This window comes from Mytilus galloprovincialis, chromosome 9 (assembly GCF_965363235.1).
Source record: "Mytilus galloprovincialis chromosome 9, xbMytGall1.hap1.1, whole genome shotgun sequence".
NCBI classification, from domain to species: domain Eukaryota; kingdom Metazoa; phylum Mollusca; class Bivalvia; order Mytilida; family Mytilidae; genus Mytilus; species Mytilus galloprovincialis.
In genome coordinates, this window is record NC_134846.1 from 66692652 (window position 1) to 66715352 (window position 22701).

The 22701-nt window shown below is 31.3% G+C and overlaps 1 protein-coding gene and 1 long non-coding RNA gene across 12 annotated transcripts in view; one reads left to right on the forward strand and one right to left on the reverse strand.

Moving 5' to 3' along the window:
* The window catches only part of LOC143045707 (regulator of G-protein signaling 7-like), a 47253-nt gene extending 24888 nt beyond the window's left edge, over positions 1 to 22365 (reverse strand). For 7 of the 11 annotated variants that reach the window (XR_012969000.1, XR_012969001.1, XM_076218417.1 and 4 more), the window contains exons 1-11: positions 22127 to 22364; positions 16568 to 16655; positions 13708 to 13868; positions 9082 to 9136; positions 8310 to 8374; positions 7709 to 7785; positions 7030 to 7053; positions 4777 to 4858; positions 3268 to 3366; positions 2730 to 2791; positions 350 to 469 (exon numbers count right to left, since the gene is read on the reverse strand). Coding sequence is in view for 9 of the 11 variants with exons in the window: in XM_076218417.1 (XP_076074532.1) it covers positions 350 to 469; positions 2730 to 2791; positions 3268 to 3366; positions 4777 to 4858; positions 7030 to 7053; positions 7709 to 7785; positions 8310 to 8374; positions 9082 to 9136; positions 13708 to 13868; positions 16568 to 16655; positions 22127 to 22294 (1001 nt within the window). In the remaining 2 variants the exon portion in view is untranslated. Of the gene's footprint in view, positions 1 to 349; positions 470 to 2729; positions 2792 to 3267; positions 3367 to 4776; positions 4859 to 7029; positions 7054 to 7708; positions 7786 to 8309; positions 8375 to 9081; positions 9137 to 13707; positions 13869 to 16567; positions 16656 to 20934; positions 21127 to 22126 lie in introns of those variants that run through there. The other 4 variants (XM_076218415.1, XM_076218413.1, XM_076218416.1 and 1 more) reach the window with 4 other exon arrangements.
* The window catches only part of LOC143045712 (uncharacterized), a 155809-nt gene that overhangs the window by 114219 nt on the left and 18889 nt on the right, over positions 1 to 22701 (forward strand). The gene's annotated exons all lie outside the window — the stretch shown is intronic.

Here is a 22701-nt window from a genome sequence, read left to right on the forward strand (position 1 = left end):
CAAGAAAGAAAAAAAAAAACACAAGTTTTTTGTTATGTTCATGGGTAGTCATTAAATAATATATGATTGAGTTTTATCATACTGTATTTTTTAAGATGTATAATACTGTGAAATCAAAACATGTTTTTGATGTTTTTATAATTGCAAAAAAATTGTGACGCGATCTAAAAACTTTATCGCATTATTAGTATGCAGCATTTCATGAAATCCCATTTATAAATCTCAAATGTTTGTCCATTGTTAGGCTATTGCAATAATAAATGCATGTAAAAAATATCTGAATTCAAAGTAGATGGCATGGAAGGTCAGAAATTAAATTATCTAAAACAGTTTTGAGATGGTTTCTTACTCTGGAGAATTGATTTCCCACAGCATGGTTTCATCAGACATCCAAGGATTTGATGGTTGGGTTGCTGACGCATCCATGAAAGGATCAAATTCTTTATACTGTTCCCAGCGTAATTTGTACCTGAAATTAACCAGTCATTTAGTTTAATGTGGTATATGATTCCTCTTTTTTTGGTTTACAATGGTTATGTTTTAGATGTGATATGTCTTACATGAATGAAAGATAATTTACAATTACTGTATATGTCATTTTATAATAATATACAACACTAATAAATAATTTAAATAATTTGTTTTATTCTATTAAGTTGATATTATATAGTGGGCCTCATTGGGGTCTAAGCGTGACGCAGGATTGCTGATTTTTTGTAAGCGTGACACGTGAAAGTCAAATTATTGTGGCGTGATAATGGGAAATGAGGTCTTGCCGTACCCGGGAAATGGCAAAAAAAATGAGAATTGCTTAAGTATATAGTGTAAGTGGGATACAGGAATCTGACAAAACAGTAAGCGGGATCCAGGATCGGAACCCCCTAACGAGACCCCCTATATATGATGCTCCAAGATATTGATACATCGTCATCTTTGCAGAATTTTGGATCAGAACAAATTGGAGCAGTGCTTTAAAGACAGAAAAGTCTAAATCATGGTAAATACAAACAGTTTGACTTAATTAACTTAAATAGTAGGTGAATTATCAAAAGAACATGTTGACTGTTACTTTGTTAAATGTTGGTAGTTTATTTTGCATTGGTTTTGAATTAATCAAATATTATGACCAAACAAGACAAGAGTGCACATGCTGAAATGTCTCGCCTTCTTTACTATTCATTGATACTATGTTGATAGTCCTAAATATAAAGCTTTATTACAACTGTCACATAAACTTAACATTAACCAAGATAACTAAATAAAGACCAATGAACCATGAAAATGAAGTCAAGGTCAGATGAACCATGCAAGGCAGACATGTACAGCTAATAATGCTTCCATACAACAAATATAGTTGACCTATTGCTTATAGTTCAAGAAAAATTAACCAAAATACAAAAACTTAACACTGAACACGTACAATGAACCATGAAAATGATGTCAAGGTCAAATAAAACCTGCATGACTGACATATAGATCATAAAATATTTCCATACACCAAATATAGTTGACCTATTTCATATAGTATTAGATAAAAAGACAAAAACTCAAAAACTTAACTTAGACCACTGAACCATGAAAATTAGGTTAAGGTCAGAAAGACATCTGCCCACTAGACATGTAAGTATAGATTATCAGGTTTTCTACACATTGATATCGTAAAATATCAGCCGCGAGCCACAATGTGAACCTTTTTGGTGAGTGAGCGTAGCGAACAAGCTAAAAAAGTTTCACATTGTGTCGAGCAGCTGATATTTTACGATATCTATACGAAGAAAACCCGATTACATTTTTATCGTTCTATTACTGGTCGTTTCTTTCTCCCTAAGACAGTTTTACGCTTGACAAAAGCAAGCTTGATAACGTCTCCTCTCGCATTGTGACGTCGCTGATAACTTCTCCTCTCACATTGTGACGTCGCTGATAAGGCCTGCCTCGTTTTGAAGTCTTGATACGAGAATTACGGAGCAACAGAGCAGGGTGATATAGGCGGAGGGAAGGACGATAAACCTTACAATCATTCCATACAACAAGTATAGTAGACCCATTGCATAAAGTATGAGAAAAACAGACCAAAACACAAAAACTTAACAATAACCACTGAACCATGAAAATGAGGTCAAGGTCAGATGACACCTGCCAGTTAGACATGTACACCTTACAGTCCCTCCAAACACCAAATATACTAGACCTATTGCTTATAGCATCTGAGATATGGACTTGACCACCAAAACTTAACCTTGTTCACTGATCCATAAAATGAGATCGAGGTCAAGTGAAAACTGTCTGACAGACATATGAGAACCTTGCAAGGTATGCACATACCAAATATAGTTATCCTATTACTTATAATAAGAGAGAATTCAACATTACAAAAAAACTTAACTTTTTTTCAAGTGGTCACTGAACCATGAAAATGAGGTCAAGGACATTGGACATGTAACTGACGGAAACTTTGTAACATAAGGCATCTATATACAAAGGATTAAGCATCCAGGTCTTCCACCCTCTTAAATATAAAGCTTTTAAGAAGTTAGCTAACACCGCTGCCCCTGGATCACTATCCCTATGTCGAGCTTTCTGCAACAAAAGTTGCAGGCTCGACAATAATAAATTAATGTAAACTTAAGCAGGTTTTAGTATGCCATGTTTTCATCACTTCCTGATTGTTAGGTAAATTGGCACTTAAATATATCTTGAAAAATAACTTTTCTTGAACAAATACTTACGACTCAAACACCATAGAAAACTTCATTCTCGGTCGTCCAAATGATTTCTTTAAGAATGCAATCTGTAGAGACACAAATCATTAAAATTGAGGATGGAAATGGGGAATGTGTCAAAGAGACAACAACCCGACCAAAGAGCAGATAACAGCCAAAGGCCACCAATGGGTCTTCAATGCAGTGAGAAAATCATTTAACATAAACTATATATTCAGACATTTTAATGCTATGTTATTCTTGCTCTTTGCTAAAAAAGATCTGATTTTTCATTTTATATATTTTCTTAAAATTTGATTGAAAAATGAATTTCATGTATATATTAATTTTGCAGGAATTATTTTTCGTTTGAACATTGCAAAAAATATCACCAAAAATAAAGAAACATAAATTGACATTATTTTTTCCTCTTGAAATTGTCATCTATGTAGAAATGGGTGAGCATTTAAAATTCAAAACCATTTGAAGATATGGTATTTACCATGTCAAACTAATCATTAACAGAATTTTTCTGGTTTCAATTTTGATAAATCAAAAGACAAACCTCTTTACGCAAAGCTTCCTTTGTCTTCTTTCTTGCAATGATTTGTTGTGGTAGAAAATTTTTCTTTGGTCCCTCTTCTAAATTTTTCACACAGCCAGGCTGAAAAATAAATTCTCACATGTTAATTGTCATATGTTTAATTACTTTTATTAAAGAATCTAAAAAAAGTATGCTATATATATGTTTTCCTAAATTTTATGATAACCAGGTGCTCCGCAGGGCGCAGCTTTATAAGACCCCAGTGGTCGAACCCTGAACAATATTCAAGCTTGATACTGTCTGAATTTTGATTGTGATCAAATTTTTGACATAATATAGGTTTTTGCCACAAAATTAATGTGGTTCAAGATCTAACACATCTATTGCACAAAACTGTGCAATTGAATATTTCTTATAATGAAACTTTTCAAAATTTGAAATTTGAAAAATGTTTGAAAAAAAAAAAAAATCCCTTAAAAAATGGTAAACTGAGACCTCCCCCCCCCCCAATTTATTGAACCCCCCCCCTTGGAACAATAACCCTTAAACTCAATCCCATGCTTTCCTTTGTAATATTGAACCTTGTAGTATGATTTCTGAGAGATCCATACACTTAAACACAAGTTATTGTCATGATTGTTTGGAAACTAGAAACATGCTTCTTTTTGGCCCTTTTTTAGCCCTTAATTCCTACATATTTTGGGCAATTAACCCAAAACTTAATCCCAGCCTCCCCTTTGTTATATGGTACATTGTGGTACAATTTCAGAGAGATCCATGCAATTACACACAAGGTATTGTCTGGAAACTAGAAAAATGCTTGTTTTGGCCCCTTTTTTGGCCCTTAATTCCTAAACTTTGGCCCAATAACCCCTTAAATGAATCCAAACCTTCTACTTGTGATTTTAAACATTGCAGTATACTTTCAGAGCAATTGAAATACTGGTAAACAAGTTATTATCCTGAAACTAGAAAAATGCTTGTTTTGGCCCCTTTTGGGCCCCCAATTCCTAAACGGTTCGGACCATCATCCCCAAAATAAATCCCAACCTTCCTTTTGTGGTATTGAACCTTCTGAAAAAATTTCATTAAGATCTATTCACTTAAACTAAAGTTATTATCCGGAAACCAAAGTGTCTTCGGACGACGACGACGACATCATACCATTATACGAACCCAAAATTTTTTTGGGGTCGTATAAAAATCAGTATTTTAGTTGAAGCAAACATTTTGTTTCTCAAGGTTTCCATAGTTTTAAAATCATGAGAACTAAATTATCATTTAAATCTGTTTTTGTTTGTAATAAGTGCAAGTGATTAAAAGGTAACCAACAATCAATTGACCAATTCATTTTTTTTTGCTATCTTGAGATTTTTTTTGTGTGGATAAAGGTTTTAGCTCAATGACTCTATATATTCATTTTAGACAGAAATGGTAGTTTTCATTCTCCTACATTTTATCTATGATTTAATTTACTAAATACTATCTTTCTCAATGAAAAAGAAAATCATTTTCTAAAAGATTGCTTACTGGTGGTCGATGTATTCTCCAGAATGCTCTTTCTTGTTGGTCAAATATTATCTTCTCATTTCTCTTCTTTTTCTTTATTTCACTGAAAAGTTTTATTATGAATGTATTTATCATATGTAAGGTGCAACATTTGTATATCAAACTATATCAATACTATTCATGCAATAGAAGATAAATAACGATTACCAAACTGTAAAAATACTGTATTATATCTGGAACCAATTGGTGTGGACTTAGTACATAAAAATAAAAAAAAAATGATACCCAACAAATTAAAAAATCATTTTTTTCACATAACCATTTATTTTTTCCCAGAAATAACCTACTAAGAATATGCTATCATTGTGCAAGATAAAAAAAAAAGAACACCTAAAACATACTTCCACAGTACATGACTAAAATCTGAGTGCTTACTTTGATTCAAGTTCATATACTAATGTTGTGACTAATCACAAATAAAAAATAGTACTATTTTAAGCTTTCTTATTAGATTAAAAAATGCTTCTTTTTATCAAATATTTTTTAAAAACTACATGTGTATACACTATACACTTTAAAAGTCTTTGAGCTACTATATCTCATCCATATCAATGCTTCAACTGTGAAAATAACTTGTAACAAGCAAATAAGTTAAAAAATAACAAATTGAAAACTGCTGCAACAAGGCAAACTTAATATGTGACAAATGATTTGTTCCAAAATTTTGTAAAATATTTCTCTTTAATTTTCAACCATGTATGTCTTAAGACATCTCCTCTATTCCAGAAAAATAAGGAACAAAAAACTTGTCACAAAATTCTTTTCTTCCAAGTGATTTTAATATGCTGTGTAGCCTTAAAACAATCCAAAAACACACTTGTTAAATTGAACACTATGTTAGTTTCCAGAACAAAAACTAATTGTTAATTCAAAAGAAATGAACTAAAAAAGGATCCAAAACATATCTACTAACGTAGAGATGCAAACTGTATAAAATATGCATAAATGGTCAATTAAGTTCAATGAATATTATGAACATGTTCTTTTGCAGTAACACAAGAACCAATTGTCAATGTGAAGAAAACAGAAAAAAGGCTAAAATTGGGTAAAAGGGATAAATATTTCTGTTGCAATCTAGTATAAGAAAGCAGCATCAAAATGTAATATAATCTTCTTAAATAAAATATTTATCAAAAGAGTTGCTGAAAGAATATATAGTAGACATATTTTCTAGTTTCAGACATAATCAAACCTTATTTTCATTTATGACTAATATCTTTTTCTGTTGGTTATCAAATAGTTAAGTTTCGAAATTATTTTTGCTTGCTGTGAACTTATTTCCCCTAAAAAATAAGATCCATTTGAATATGACTTGCAACCTTAACTTTCAATTTTCATTTTAGATCTAAATCCAATTAACAAGGTTCAGAAACCTTATCATTTCATTTTAATAATATGGTTTTCATTCAATATTTATATATATTAGGCTAAAATCTTTGATATTCAATTATCCCCCCTCCTATCAATGTAATCATTGGATAAAACATGATGTGTCCTAAATATCAAAAGTCTGACTCCATTTGAGATCTTTACTTGGTGTAAACCTGCTGTTGGTAAGAGTCCAAATGCGTGATTGATTGATTGATTGGTGTTAAATACCACCCAAATGAATAAAAATATAATATCGGATTTTAGGTCACAAAAACTTGTGTTGCAGTTTTTAAGCATATCATATCAAACTTTAAACGCAATATCTTGTTTAGAATCAGGGAGAGAATTTCTATTGCTGTTCAAACTCAGTGTATACTCACTACAAACAAAACCAACTATAATAAACTGAAAATAAAATCATGCAAAGTCAGTTTACATAAGACACCCTAGAGATCTGAAAAAAGGAATCTATGGTGAGAAAAGAACAAAGCTAAGAATTTTATTATAAGCAAATACAGAACACTTTACTTTACCTATTGCTACATAACTTTACATAATTTGAGTTAAATTTCTTTTAGTACACCACAAATGATGGTCATTTTAATAATTTGAAGATTGAGGTCTTTGTCCATTTTGGGAATCTCTACCAACTGTTTTGTATCTAACTTGTTAGTTAATTTAATAAGTTTGAATTTGCACCTTCAAATATGACAACTATGACATGTACAGATAGAGGAAGCTGTGTATGCTATAAGGAGGGTCTATGAATCCCTCCTTTTAAATGAATTCTACTGTGTTCTACACTCTTGATTATATTTAACACTCACTCTAGTTCACACTTACCATTTAAATATTTTTCTAATCAGCCTGAGAATAGTGCGTATAATGGTTACTAACACAACCAGGATTAGAATATAACTCTTACTGGAAACAGTCACACAACCAAATGCTATGCATAAAACAAATGGCAAAAATGTTCTGTTTCCTAGTTAGGAATTAAGTGGGTTCATTCCCACATAGATTTTGTTAGAAACAGTATGTTTTCCAAAATAAGGAGGCATCCAGGCTATAAATAAGTATTAGCATTAATATCCTAACAAAGCAAGATGTGCATCTACAACAGAAGAGGGCTTCGATTGTTTTTGAATATGCTTTCATTCTATATTATTCAATAATAGAAATTTGTATGACAATTTCGGGTCTTTTTTCAGGTGGTTAAAAAACTTTTTATTACAATTTAAAAGATATAATGTAATGTAAAGAAAACAAACGTAATAGATCAAACAAGTGTTACTTAATCATAAAGCAAATATGACGTTTAGGGTCCAGCTGAAGCCCACTTCCTGATGCAGGATTACTAGCTGTGTTGAAGACCCATTGATTGCCTCTGGCTGTTTTCTCTTTAAAACATTCCCTGTTTTGTTCTCAATTTTATGTTAATACCATGCTGTAGTAAGTCAGTTGATTATTTCCAGAATGAAGAAATGTATATATTCCTTGCATCTATCCAATATGTACTTACTCAACCTGCTCTGTTGCTTGTTTCTCAATAAATTCCTTTTTATCACAGTAGACTTTCAGTAATTTATCAAATGCTTCCTGAAACCACAAGTGTCAACAGCTATACATTTTGACTGATAAATAATTGTTTTTTAATGCTTATAATTTTAAAAATATACTTTCTTTTCAATTTTAAACACTAATGTAACCAGGTCCATTTTAAGTATGGAAAACCTAAAAAACACACATGGTCAGAGATCTAGATTAACAAAGTATGAGGAGGATGGTGATGACAACAGAACTGATTTGTTAGTGACAGCAGGATGCTGTTTCAACTATAATAAATGTCTTGTGGGTTATTCTTTCTTATAATATTTAATTTATTCATAAAGAGTTCCTAAAAAAAAAAAAAAAAAACAAAAAAAAAACTTAGTATTCATAAAAAATGTTTAATGTAAGAACATTCAAAAACATTTAGGTGATTTTAATCCGCTAGTAATTTTTGGAAAGAAGTTGAAACCATTTCCAATTAGACGGTACTTTTATGTAAGTTTTAACTGCACCCATCTTGTGATAAACTTTCAAACTGCAAAATATCTCCTGTTATTTTCATAAGGACAAACCTGCTCATATGGTTCCAAGCCATGTTTCTGTTTATTTCTCATGCTTCTCTTCTGAAGATAAATTGCTGAAAATTATAAAAAAAAAAAAAAAACATTGTAGAGAATGAAATGAAATCCTTTATATAACATAATAATGTATAATTATATTTTCTACCTTGGATGAAACTTTTATCAAAAACTGTTTTCATTAGTACTTGTTACATCTTTAGACAGAAGAGGGCCTCAGTGGCCAAGTGGTCTAAGCAGTCAAACTACTATATCACTAGGTCGACAACACTGACATTGTGAGTTCAACTCCTTTTTGGTGCACTCAACGCAATTCTTAATTGACAAGGAAAGACAGTTTTCCTACCTAAAGTCTGTGGTTCTCTACAGGCTTCCCCCAACACCTAAAAATATGACCACCTATAAATAGCACAATAGTATTGAAAGTGGCGTTAAAATATATTTATTTAATCAATCTATAGATAAAAAGCTGTTAATATAGAAAAAAAAGTTGTGGCCAGTGACCCATACCATATTTTCTAGTACATTGTTAATATCTATTTTTTTTCTATTTTTTTTTTAAATATAGTCTACTAATATATATATTCAACTGTTAAGGACATTTGATGAATAGGTCAGTGATGTGTCAGTGATCCCTAGACAGGTGTCTCATTGATCATCAGTACTCCACATTCTAAAACCAGTATAGAAAATATCATACTTTATCATAATTCAATTCATTGATAATTCATAGAAAGTCAATATTGGAGTAAAACATTATACAAACCATATTCTATACTGTCTGTTGATACTTGACTACTGAATGGCCAATAAAATGGTTTCTGAAAAATAAAACAACTTCTTAATAGAAATTGCCAAAAATCATATTTACACCCATTTTAATGAGTTTGATATATCTATACAGACAAATACAGATATGTTACAGTAACCATATAACACAGTTAAGTAAAACATGGACATTACAATAAATCAAAAGAAGGTCCACTGGAAAAAGCCTCATTTATGATCTGAAATAACTAATACATAAATAGCTTATATTATTATAGGAGGAGGAGGGTTGACCTAAAAGGGAAACCTGTCATTTTCTTTATTATAATAAATTTATTTAAGTTTTTCAAGTGGATGTGACCACATCTCCATGGTAAACTACAATTAACCAAAACTTAAACCTAATACTGGGCAGATCAGACTGGAAACCATTATCCCCTCTCTAATATCATATATGTGGGTCATAAAAATAATTGGAAGGTTAAACAAGGATTAAGTAAACAGGATATTATTATGTAAAGAGTATGAAAAGGGTCACAAAGTGTGTCCTACTTTAAGTCAAGCTGAAGAAGCTCAGTACAAAATTTGATGTGCAGTAATAAACTAATAAAAGTAGAATTAGGCTATGGGCTTTTTTTTTTATCTAAGTGAGAGGCATTTCAGCAATCAGATTTCAATAAAATTGAGAATGGAAATGGGGAATGTGTCAAAGAGACAACAATCTGACCAAAGATCAGAAAACAGCCAAAGGCAAACCAATGGTTCTTTAACATTACAAGAAAATCCTGCACTCTGGATGATTTAGAGCTTGGCGTATTACATAGACACCTGTTTATTGCTGACAACTAAAAGTTGATCTGTTAAAATCTGTTGATGTTGGGCTGTTTCATAGATATTATATAATTTCACCATTTATTAATTTTTAAAATCTAAAAGCAATAAAACACTGGTTATTTCTTGTTGTACTTCATTGGTTTGTTGTTTCACATTTACCCAACAAATATATCTCTACTTTTCAATGTTTTGTTTTAAATGCATTACAATTTTAAGAAATTCATGTAGAATAGTGTGAAAACAGTACTTATTGTTGACTAATTGTTTTTTACTCCTAGGAAAAAAAACAAATGTTGGTTTCAGTTTATTTTGTTTTTAATATATTTCATTTATTTTAAATGCCTGAAGTGTATAAACACTTATTGATGAACAAGATGTTACTTATAGGAAACAGACAGTTGTTGGTTTCAGTTTATTTATCATTAGAAAAGTAAGTAAAAAAACTAAGATTTTTTTAACACAGTTGTCTTTTATTTTGATAAAACAGATGTTATAAAATCTAAAAAAAAAAAAATAGTACTCACAAGTAAATATAACAGTATATGTAACTTTACATTTTCTCAGATGTTAAATAAAATTTCAGAGGCACAGTTAAAGCCATATTGATTTTGGGACAAAATCACTTAAAAAAGAGAATAATCTACGTAAGTGCAAAACATAAATGGGAAATGTGTACTTATATAGAATGTAATAAAGGAACATAGCTTTAACCTAAAGCATATGGACCAATGAAAAGTTGCACCAGAAAACACTATGACATCTGAGTAATGTAGCCTGACTACTGAAGGCAGGGCATCAAAAAAGATATATCATATTTGCCTGGGAGAGATCTGTTTGCGCCAAAAATGTGTCCTTTTGCACCACAACTTTTTTTCTACAATGCTACGTTTGCACCACCTGTTTTAAAATTACATGGTATCATTTGCGGCAAAAATAAAAGATACGATTGCGCCAATTAGAAGAAAAATTACTTCTCTCCACCTTTATTCGGACTTGGAACCGGCAGTTTACACGGCAAATGTTCTGTTTCTGAAACATACTTTCTTCTTACTACTAACGCATGGGTACTTCGTAATTGATTGTATGTAGTAGCTTGTAACTTTACTTTATTGTCCAAAAAGACAAACATTGAAGGATGAAATGCATAAAACAGTTCATAATAATTCCCCCTGAAATGCTTCTGCCGCATTACACTAGTACGTCTTGCGGTAGATAGATACGGATGGTGGGAGCAAAGCACTGTGTCATCAACATATGTGGCTAAAACTATAATCAGTAAAAGCTTATATGTTCTTCTCTTTTGACATATCTTGTATTAAATATATTCAGCAAAGCAATAAGTTTTCTTCTCTCTCTGTACATGGACTGCATGTCTACTGCATTTCAAGTCATTTCTCTCCAAATGCTCATTTTCATGGTGAAATATCTCTGATCATATAATACTTTTTAAGCATAAAATAAGAATTAATATTAATTATTAATATCTATGATAGATATGTGTACAGGTGAATTGGCGCAAATGGGTTCCGAAAATATTGGCGCAAATGATACATTTGGAAAACAAAATTTGGCGCAAATGATACCCCTGAAAAACAGTAATTGGCGCAAAAGGACTGCTGCCATTTGCCTTGTGATATTGGAAAAGGTCAGAAAACTTGGATTCATAACCTATTCTTTTGATTTTAAATGTGCTTATTTTATTTTACAGATGAAAGCATTTCCTAGTGTGATCTGATAAGATCTCATGCTAATGCATGCCTAAAGATAGATCTATTTTCTGAATTTGCTTGTTTTCAGTTTTTATTGACATTTGATATACGATACATAATAAGGCCATACTATTATTATATAAGTTTTTTTAATGCACTATATTGCTCCTATATCAAATAGACATCTGTCTATTGTTCATGTCTGAAAGTTGCCCAGTAGATGTTTTTTGGTTATTTTTGTTGTTGTGTTGCTGTCTAACTGATGTTATTACACAACAGCCTTTATTATTCAAATAAAAACTTCAGCAGAAATCACATCATTATTACCTCAATATACTAGCTATTTCTTAGTATTTCATGTTGTTTCATATACACATAACCCATATATCTCTTCTTTTCCAGACAGTTTTTTGTTTAATTACATTATATTTAATTGAAATTCATGACGTATGTAAACACTAATTATATCAGATTACTTCTAGGAAAAGTACAAATGTTGGTCTCAGTTTCTGTTTCCTTGAGAGAAAAACGTCAAATAAAGAAACAAAGATGTCTCAAATTTCAATGGAACAGATGTTATTACTAGTAAATGATTTGAAAAAACTATGCTCATTTGCAAACAATACAGTACATTTATCAATTTTCTCTTGCAAACAGTTACTACATAACTTTTTTTTTTAAATACAGAAATTCATTTACATTAAGGTGAGAAATATATTCCAAGAAAAAAATATGGACTTTGCAGTATGGACTTTGCTTAATATTGAAGGCTGCATGTCTGTGTAATTTGGTCTCTTGTGGACAAATGTCTCATTGTTAATTATACCACATCTTCTTTTTTTAAATATATAGTTGGTTCTATGGACAAATTAATTTCCAAAGCACTGACAGTTTGAATTAAATAATATGTTTTAAACTTGCCATCAGGCGATCTTATGGTTAAAGCCTACTTGACCAATCAGCATAAATTGGTCAGATAATTATTTACAAGATTTTTTTATAAAATTAATATTACTTTTTCAACAAACCTAGAATAAAAAATATGTGATAACTTGGTTTACTCTCATACTGATTCGTATGAAAACGGAAAAATCGGTAAATTGAGATTGGTTTAGCTATTTTAACAGGCTAAAACTGGCATGTGGCAAAATTAACAATATCTACATATAACCCTTTAACTTTTTGATTTATTATATTTTGTTATATTTAGTGAGGCCAAATGTTGAGGTTAATATGGACATTTTGTAGTTCACAAGTTCATTAACAGCATATCAACCATATGTTTAAATTGATGATTCTCAACAATTATGTTTTACTTTGTTAATTACAATCACTATTCAATTTTGAATTTCCTTATTAATCAACACAAAATTAAACAGTGATATATATCATACACCTGATCGGGGGTTCATATGGTGTTCTATCAATATAAACACAAAGGGATCTCACAAATTAGAGAGAGACTATGTAACACTATATGATTCACATATACATATTACTATTAGGTTTAATGGTAATGAGCCCATGACTAAGAAGAGGTATATAATGTAAGCTTTATAATGTTCTTAAAATCAGGAAGTACTTATTCAATAGTATCTCTTTCATCTGAAGTAGTATCTTACAGAAAAGGTTTGTAACTCCCCTTTATGTAAAACTGGTCAAAATCTTACAGTACTTTCCTGATATATAACTTGTAAGTTTTAAGTAAACAAAATTAATCTAGTCTTTTGTAGGTTTTCCATTCCGTCAGCATTTATTTTAAGTATGCTGTTGATTATGATTTCTTGATTCACCAAATATTCAACTTTTACAGAGACATTTCGCTGATCCTGAACTCCTCACTTCCGAAAAAATGACAGGTATGATGTACTTGAATTTCAGTGAAAACACTATTTCACTGAAAAATATAATCATGTCACAGTTTGGTTACTGTTACAATGTACCAGTTTATAATGTTGCCATAATGAAATTTTTTCCTTTGGATGGAGCGATAGACAGATTTTTAAGACTGCATTTTTAAGACCTGTTTCTGCCTTCAACTACGTAGATATTAATATGAGTGAAAAGTTAATATAATGTACCTGGAATCTGTATTCTACTGATCGATCCTCCTTTATACTGTAACTTTTCAGGTCGAGTGGGTAGATATAGCCATACTGACACAACAGCTGTGATAAATGTATGGCCTCTCTCTGTTCCTCCATATCAAACCTTTTTCTCAACCATTGTACTAGATCATAACCTGAAGACAGAAAAAAAAATATTGTTATAGATATATAAAGTTTTACTGGCAATCCTACTTGTGCCATATCACTAAAAGGAGTTCTTTGGTATAATTCATTGCGACAAATTCCAAGGTCTAGTTAAGTGACATACTTTGTATTTTGGACTGAAATATTTTAAAAGAACTAAGAAAAGATAGGAACTGCAAATTAGTGATGTTCTTCATATATTTTTTGAAAACTCATTTTAAGGCTGTATATTGTTATGTTCATCAGGTTTAAGGTACAGTTTGAGCCCGATATTATGACTTTGAAAATGGAAATTCAATGATTTAGAAAACTGTGAGTCCTGTCACTCTTGAACACCAAAACTCAGGCATGTCTGCCATTTTTAGTGTTTTGAACATGATGTCCCCCTTTAAGCTTGTGGTGTTGTTTTTTTTTAATTTCTTTTTCATAAATCTGGTATTTAATACAGAATCAGCAAATTTTCACAGTGACCACCAGATTTGTAGTCATGGTGGTCACCAGGCAATATAAGATTTCAAACACTCTGGAATTTTGATAAAATATGGCAATTCTGGTGGCTTGAAATTCTCATCTGTGTCTAACCCACATCCTAAATAGGTATGGTATTGAACTTCCAAATAAAAGTGTAAAACTGCTAGAATATAACTGCTGACAGGGTTTATAAACTGAAAACATGTTGGATAAGTCTACTTCAGGTTACAGATCCAGGTGAAGTCAAAAATTGTAAAAAAAAAATGGAGAGTCCAGATTCTCTCAGACATTAGCTCTTCATGCCTTACACAGGGTCAAAATGCATATCTACATATTATGCACTAAAACTGTGCAAAAAATTCATCATTGTCCTACCCATACTTTTGGAGTTTTTTGTTTTGTTGAATGCACAATCAGACAGATGGATGAACAGACAATGTTAAAACTATACAATCTGATTTGAATATAGATCATGTGTCAATGCTTTGCTCACAATTAGCATCTGACAAGTCTGTTCTACTTTTTGTTCATTTAATTATAACATGAGCCAATGAGTTTTTAGCCTTCAAATTTTTTAAGATGTGTATTTTTATGACAAACCAGGAGGATCCCAAAAGGTCTCTTAAACAGAAAGTAGAACTGAGTGTTATCAAACCTGATAAGCAAAGTTTAGACACAGAATTTGTATTTTAAACACTTTGAAAGCTATAATGCTGCCTGTATTTTTGATGCACTTCACTCAAAAATTAGATTTTTGTTATAACTAAATTTTGTCTTTTTTTTTGTCCCAAAAAAGTAATGTAAGTAAAACATTTGTAAAAAGGCCTAAAAACATGAATAATGTCTAAATTGGTTGTGTGAGCTAGTTTGTGAATACTGTGGACTCATTTATATACAGTGGATACTAAATTTCATTGGATTTCTTGGTTACATGGGAACAATGAAATTTAAGTGTTTAACAAATTACAAATGTTTTGAAGGAATGTATGCAGACTTTGCCAAATCCATGAAATTAAATACTCATGAATATGCAAGTTTTTCTCAACCACTAATATTAGTACCCACAAAAATAAATGAACCCACAGTATATAGATAGCATTATGCTCTGAATTGGAAAAAATCAAACTTTTATAAGACCTTATATACTTATATCATTGCTGGTTTGTGCCAACAAATATTTGATTCTGCACAAAGTATGTACTATGGATTCTTTATATTTCATCAGATTACTATTTTCATGGGCTTTGTGGGAACAGATGGAACCGTGTGATGAATTTAAATGTTCAATAAATTACAAATTTTCTATAGGTGTTGTATGCAGAGATTGGCTAAACAACTTAATCGATATACACAAAAAAATGAAAGTATCCTAAATCCATGAATTTTGATACCAACAAAAATAAATAAATTTACAGTATATCATAACATTTTCAGAATTAACATCCTAGGTACAAAACATGTATCATCATGATCATATGAGTATCGATAAATTGAACAAGCATGTTATGTAAATGAACATCTTAATACTTCATGTATGTAAGTGACATGAATACATTAATTACTTTGCATGATACAAATATATTAAGCAGGAAATGTTAACTTCATGTGAGGAGAAAAATGCAATTAGAAAATGGAGCTGTAGTCATTTTTCAGTGTGTAAAGGTCACAAAATAAAACCGTGACCCATGTATACATCTTTAATTACAAATTACACCCTGACCTAGCAGACAGATATTTTTACCTTTTTGATAAAAAACACTCTGATGGTGGCTCAACAATATGCTAGACAAAGTGAAGGTAACTGTTATATAACAAAGTCAAAGTAGGACTTTCTTTGGGATGATATTGTGTCTTGGAGAGAGACACAAGTGATGCCCCCCAGATGCAAATTGCAAAGCATTATTTTAGATACACAAAGCATGGAAACATAGGTCGCTGGTTCATTATAGGAGGAGTTAGGAAACACGATGCACCTCTTATGCAAGTACATGTATATACTCCATAAAAGTTCAACTATCTCCCAAAAGAGCATATATACATGTATTATGAAAATCAAAACTCTGACCACATGCACACCATCAATAAATGTATAATCTGCCAGCAAAGTGAAAACTTCCTAGCATTCAAACTATAGGAGGAGCTATCAGGAATAATTATATACCCATAATGAGATGGACTGACAGGGGTAAAACAATAAGCCCCCAAACTTTCAGTTTACCTGTAAATGCAGTGACAGGTCGTCTGACTTTCATTGCTTGAAACAAACCAAACTTTTCACTCTGTAATTCTTTTATAATCGTCTCCATCTAAAAAAAAAAAATAGAAGCAATTATATTCTAAGCTATCTTTTCCACACAATGTGCACTAACCATCTATGTTAAAGTTATTATTCAAGATCAGCATGAAGTTCTAATTAGTTTGAATTTGTTTCATATATAAGTGGATGAACAGGCATAAAACAATGTGAATGCATATATAATAAATCTTTAACTTCAATCTTAGTTACCATTTCTTTAAAGTGTGATTTACTCATCAGTAAATGGATAGTTCATTCAAGTATCTCTTCAAAAATCAGAAAACATTTTTTTGCAATTATTACATTTTAGTTTGTTATTAATCCAATATGCAAATTTGAGTCAAATCTGTGAAAAGGGACATAAGAGCGAGTATTTTTGTTGGCCGACTCAGTCAACAAAACGGATTTTCTTGATAACTCCATTGTTTCACTTTTTTCAATTTCAGCATTCTTATCTATTATCAACAGAAAATACTGATCACATGTACAACCCACAACCAACTGAGGGTCAAATTAATTGTTTTGCATGCATATGATATGACCCAAATGAGGTCGAATTATCACATGCAAGACATTAATATATTGGTGAAGTTTTTGAGCTTATTTTTACAAAATTGAACCAAATAGCTGCTGAAAGCAAATTATTATTTCAATATTCTGCTTTAATATATATTTATTTAAACAAATAAAAATATTATACTTCATCATTTGTCTAAATTGAAGTACAATTCTCCTTTTAAGTTTATAAAATGGGTGTATATCAATGCTTGCAGATATATGTGTAATGCATAAGAAACACAATAACATATATACTTGTTCAAAAGTTTGTAACCAAAACATACTCCAATATCATCTATAATGTTAATGCTCCAACATATACTACTAATATTGAACTAGATGCTCTCAAGAGCCTGTATCGCTCACCTGACTCTACTTGGGTTTTTGAAATCATATAAAAAAAGATAAAATTTGGCTACAAAATTACAAAACTTGGTCAGCACCTCATTAGGCACATTCATGCTATGTTGAGTTCCATTCAATTCAGTGGTTCTCTAAAAGAAGTCATTTGTATCCATTTCCCATAGGGTCTTATCCCCGCTGGCGCCCATAGATCGGCTACAAAGTAACAACACTTGGTCAGCATCTCATAAGAAATATTTATGCTATGTTTGATTTCATTCCATTCAGTGGTTCAATTTGAATGTATTTCCCATAGGGTCCTATGTTAAACTAATCCCCCCCCCCCCCCCCCCACTGGCGACCATCTTGGATGATGGATCGGCAACAAAGTAACAACACTTGGTCAGCATCTCATAAAAAACATTCATGCTATGTTTTGTTTCATTCCATTCAGTGGTTCACTAAAAGAAGTCATTTGTATGTATTTCCCATATTGTCCAACGTTAAACTAAGTCCCCTGCTGGCAACCATCTTGGATGATGGATCGGCTACAAAGTAACAACACTTGGTCAGCACCTCATAAGGAACACTCATGCCATGTTTGGTTTCATTCCATTCAGTGGTTCTCTAGAAGAAACCATTTGTATGCATTTCCCTTAGGGTCCTATGTTAAACTAAGTCCCCCGCTGGTGGCCATCTTGGATGATGGATCGGCTACAAAGTAACAAAACTTGTTCAGCACCTCATAAGGTATATTCATGCCATGTTAAGTTTCATTCCATTCAATGGTTCTCTAAAAGAAGTCATTTGTATGCATTTCCCATAGGGTCCTATGTTAAACTAAGTCCCACCACTGGCGGCCATCTTGGATGATGGATCGGCTACAAAGTAACAACACTTAGTCAACACCTCATAAGGCACATTCTTGCATTGTTTGGTTTCATTCCATTCAGTGTTTCTCTAAAAGAAGTCATTTGTATGCATTTCCCATAGGGTCCTATGTTAAAACTAAGTCCCTCGTTGGCGGTCATCTTGGATGATGGATTGGCTACAAAGTAACAACACTTGGTCATCACCTCATAAGGACATTCATGCCATGTTTGGTTTCATTCCATTCAACAGTTCTCTAAAAGAAGTCATTTGTATGCATTTCCCATAGGGTCCTATGTTAAACTAAGTTCCCCGCTGGCAGCCATCTTGGATGATTGATTCGCTACAAAGTAACAACACTTGGTCAGCATCTCAAAAGGAACATTCATGCCATGTTTGGTTTCATTCCATGTTTGGTTTCATTCCATTCAGTGGTTCTCTAGAAGTTCAAAATGTAAAATGTTAACGACGACGACGACGGACGCCAAATGATGAGAAAAGATCACTTGGCCCTTTGGGCCAGGTGAGCTAAAAAGCACTCTATTAGGTCAATATTTAAGCCATCATTTTATTTGATAATTGTCAAGAACCAAATCTTTGTGTGTAATATCCAAAGGAAAATACCTTTTTCACGGAACAGATCTAGGGTTACCGTAACTATCAAAATAAGGAAGTATTTATAAATGTGATTGCCAGACTAGAAACACCATGATAAAGCAAATAAATTATCTTTTAAATTCAAGTTGAAATCAAGAATTATTTTGGGGTATTCCCCAACAATTTTACAAATCCAAGTGAGAGATATAATACAAATATGTTGACAGTGTATATTTTGCATGTTTTACTATAATAGACAACTATCAAATTGTCCCACAAACATTTAAAATCCATAAAAAAAATCTTATTTTCAATATCTCCATGCTGGAACTACATGTAAGGCTACATTGCATCAAATATCATACATATTGTACAAAGATATTTGACAGATCAATTAATGAATTAAATTAACGTTCAGTGGCAAATATAACATATATTAATCTATACAAGAACAGATGTTTCGCTTAATTTTTTATTTCATGAAACTAAAACTTGAAGTCTCTGATACTACATGTACTACAGTGACCTAGTTCGTCACCTCATTATAAAATTTACCAACTGACTAATTCTATAGAAAATAATATTTAAAGTTATAGTTTTTTAGAAGCTTACTTACTTCAATCATAAGTCTATTATTTCTTGACATCATTGTCATTATGCAGCTTTATGTACCTTACACAATGTATTTGTGATATAAGATATAAAAAGGTATGAAGTATTTGTAATAAAATATTGGACAGATAGTAAATCACTTGTAGTTAAATCTTCAATAAACCAAACATCCTAATCTAACATTTAACAGATTCAATGGTCAGATTCAGTGAATTTTCTAAAGATAATTGAAAGCTTTGTGAGAACATACTTCCTTCTTTGTTAGAAGAGAGAAAAAAGGAATAATTGAGATAAAAAAAGATATTTTGGTAGATGCACACAATTTGATTCTTCTCAGCTTACTTCCAGTGGCAAATATCTCAGAGAATAAATTTAGTAATAAATCAATTCATAGGTAGGTTTTAGATAAACCACAAAAAAAAGGGAATTTAAACTGCGGCTAAAAAAATAGGGCATACTGTTTAAGGGCTAAATTTTTGCATAGAGAATCATTCATCTTTGAATTTTAAGTAAAGATAGGCTAACAAACTTCACCAAGACAACATGCAAGTTATCCAAATAACTAATTATCTTTTCCATCAATAGCTATTGTAAAGTTCATTTATGTTTAAGAGTTTTACCATTGTTTACATTTTATACAGAAAAACTTCACACACAAGTTTTTTTTCTCAATTTAATCTCAATACATAAACATATTTAATTTTTCTATGACCATGTCAAAGTTCAATTATGACGTAAAATTTTCTTTATTCATTTGAATTTCCCATTGGCATTGTGATGCCTGATGACATCACATAGAAAAGAACACATGTCTTTACAGATCAAAGCAAAAGAAGTATTGAAATTGTCTAAAATATATAGTGCTAGCGTTCTCCCCAGAATTTTCAAATAGCACCATGGAAATAAAAATAGCACTGGTTTTCAAAAAAATATTGCACCATGGTCCCTATACATTCTATTATAAAAACATCCAAGATAGCACCATGGTAGATAATATATCACCAGGGTACAAGGGTGCTTAAAGGCCCTTGGGATGAACACTGTAATAAGGACCTATATTTAATCATTTAAGAAACAGATTCCAACACAAAATTTGTGCAATAAGACATTTCTTCACTCTGGAAAGCGAAATTTTAAATATATATAAAATGCTCGGCCAGCCTCATATTTTAAATTTAAAAATTAAACTGTCTGGAGTGGAGAAATATCATATCACCCTAGATTCAGAGGTAGAATCTATATACCTACATTAAACTTCCTACATCATAAATAATATTATATGATGATATTTCCAAGAAAAAACATCCTACCTTATCAGGAAATGGTAATCCTACTGGTATCTTATCCCATTTCATAAAATACGGGGTACTCAATACAGAGTTAAGAAACAGCATCCCTCTTTTACCATTCAATGAAGTCTTTAAATTTGGTTCCCCTCCATGAGGACTTAAAGATAGTTTGTTGAAGTTGAAATCCATTATTCACTCTAATGATAAACTATATACAGCTTCATCAGATTACCTCTTTTGTCAAAATATGAAACCTGTGTAAGAACATCCTTCCTTTTTCAGTGAAAGATAAAAATCTATGAAATGGAACAAATGGCGGTAGATGTACATGATTTGATTGTTGTTTGTTTATCTACAGTGGCAAATATTAGACAAATATTGGAAAAGAGAAGTCAATTTGTAGGATATACATTGACCATAATAAAGGTAGGAAATTGGACTTTGCACTGGTAATACTAGTATAAGGCATGGTGTGTTGGGGCTGAAATTTTACATGAAATTGTATCAGATTATCATAGGACCCTTTAAGATTGTTACAGCATTCCCAACAAAAATTAGGAACATTAATACATGTACATATAGAAGAGAATACAAATGACATTATTCACTATTCTACACACTGGTTGTTAATAGAAGGTCTTTAAATAAAGAGGGCTTGAACAAAACTCCACTAAGACATGTTATCCAAAAGTATCACTTCAAAAACCAGGAGTCAGCTTCACAAAACAACTTACGACTAAGATTGATCCTAAGTCATGAACAACTCAGTATACTTACAATAAATCTTTAAGTCATAAGTTTTTTTGTGAAACCAACTTCATGTAAATTTTCAGCTATCATGTCATTTCAAATCATGAAGTTTAAGGGACATGACATAAAACAAAAGCTTCTTGGGGGAAAAGAAACCAAGGACAAAGATTGGATTACAGACAAAATCCCATTTAAACTTTGGAGTAAAATTTAGTTGCTTTCAATTATAAATGTCAATTTATTTCCTCAACCCATAGCTAATGGTCATTTTCATTTATGGTCAACAATTTTACCATTGTTTTTCAATTTATATAGAAAAAAAATCCACACAACCATCATTTTCTTAAGTACATGTAAATAGATCAATCTATAATTAAATGTCAACAACAGGGAAGACATTAAATCACCAAACTTCCTACTGTATAAATCACAAATGATATGGTTCCAGGTATATATATCCTACCTTATGATGGAATGATAATCCTCGTGGTATCTCAGTCCATTTCCTAAAATACTGGGTATCAAAAATAGACACCAGATGAGGCATCCCTTTCTGTTCTTCAAAAGAAGTCATTAACATAGGTTCACCTTCTTTGGTACTAATAGATAATTTGTTAAAGTAGACAGTCATTATTCCCTCTTATAATGTTTTTTGAATATGCAAATAAACTTAAATATGTCAGATCCTTATCTAGAGTTTATATAAAGATACTAATTTTTACAGTAACTACTAAAGACTCTGAGTACTTCCTGAACAACTTACAGTCAAACCTACTGAATCATGAAAAATGACTACATAACAATGTACTTAATTTGTTATAGCATGTATAAGTAATGAATATCTGATTACTTTTCTATTTATTGATAAAATGACCTGGATAACTTAATAAAACTAATTAAACAATTGTTTTATTGTTCATTAAGCATGTTATTTCATGGAAACAATCATCATTTTAATTCATTAATTTCACAAAAGACATGAATTGACTTTTACTTGCATTGCACATACAAAAAAAAATCGTTTGTCATGATGTACAC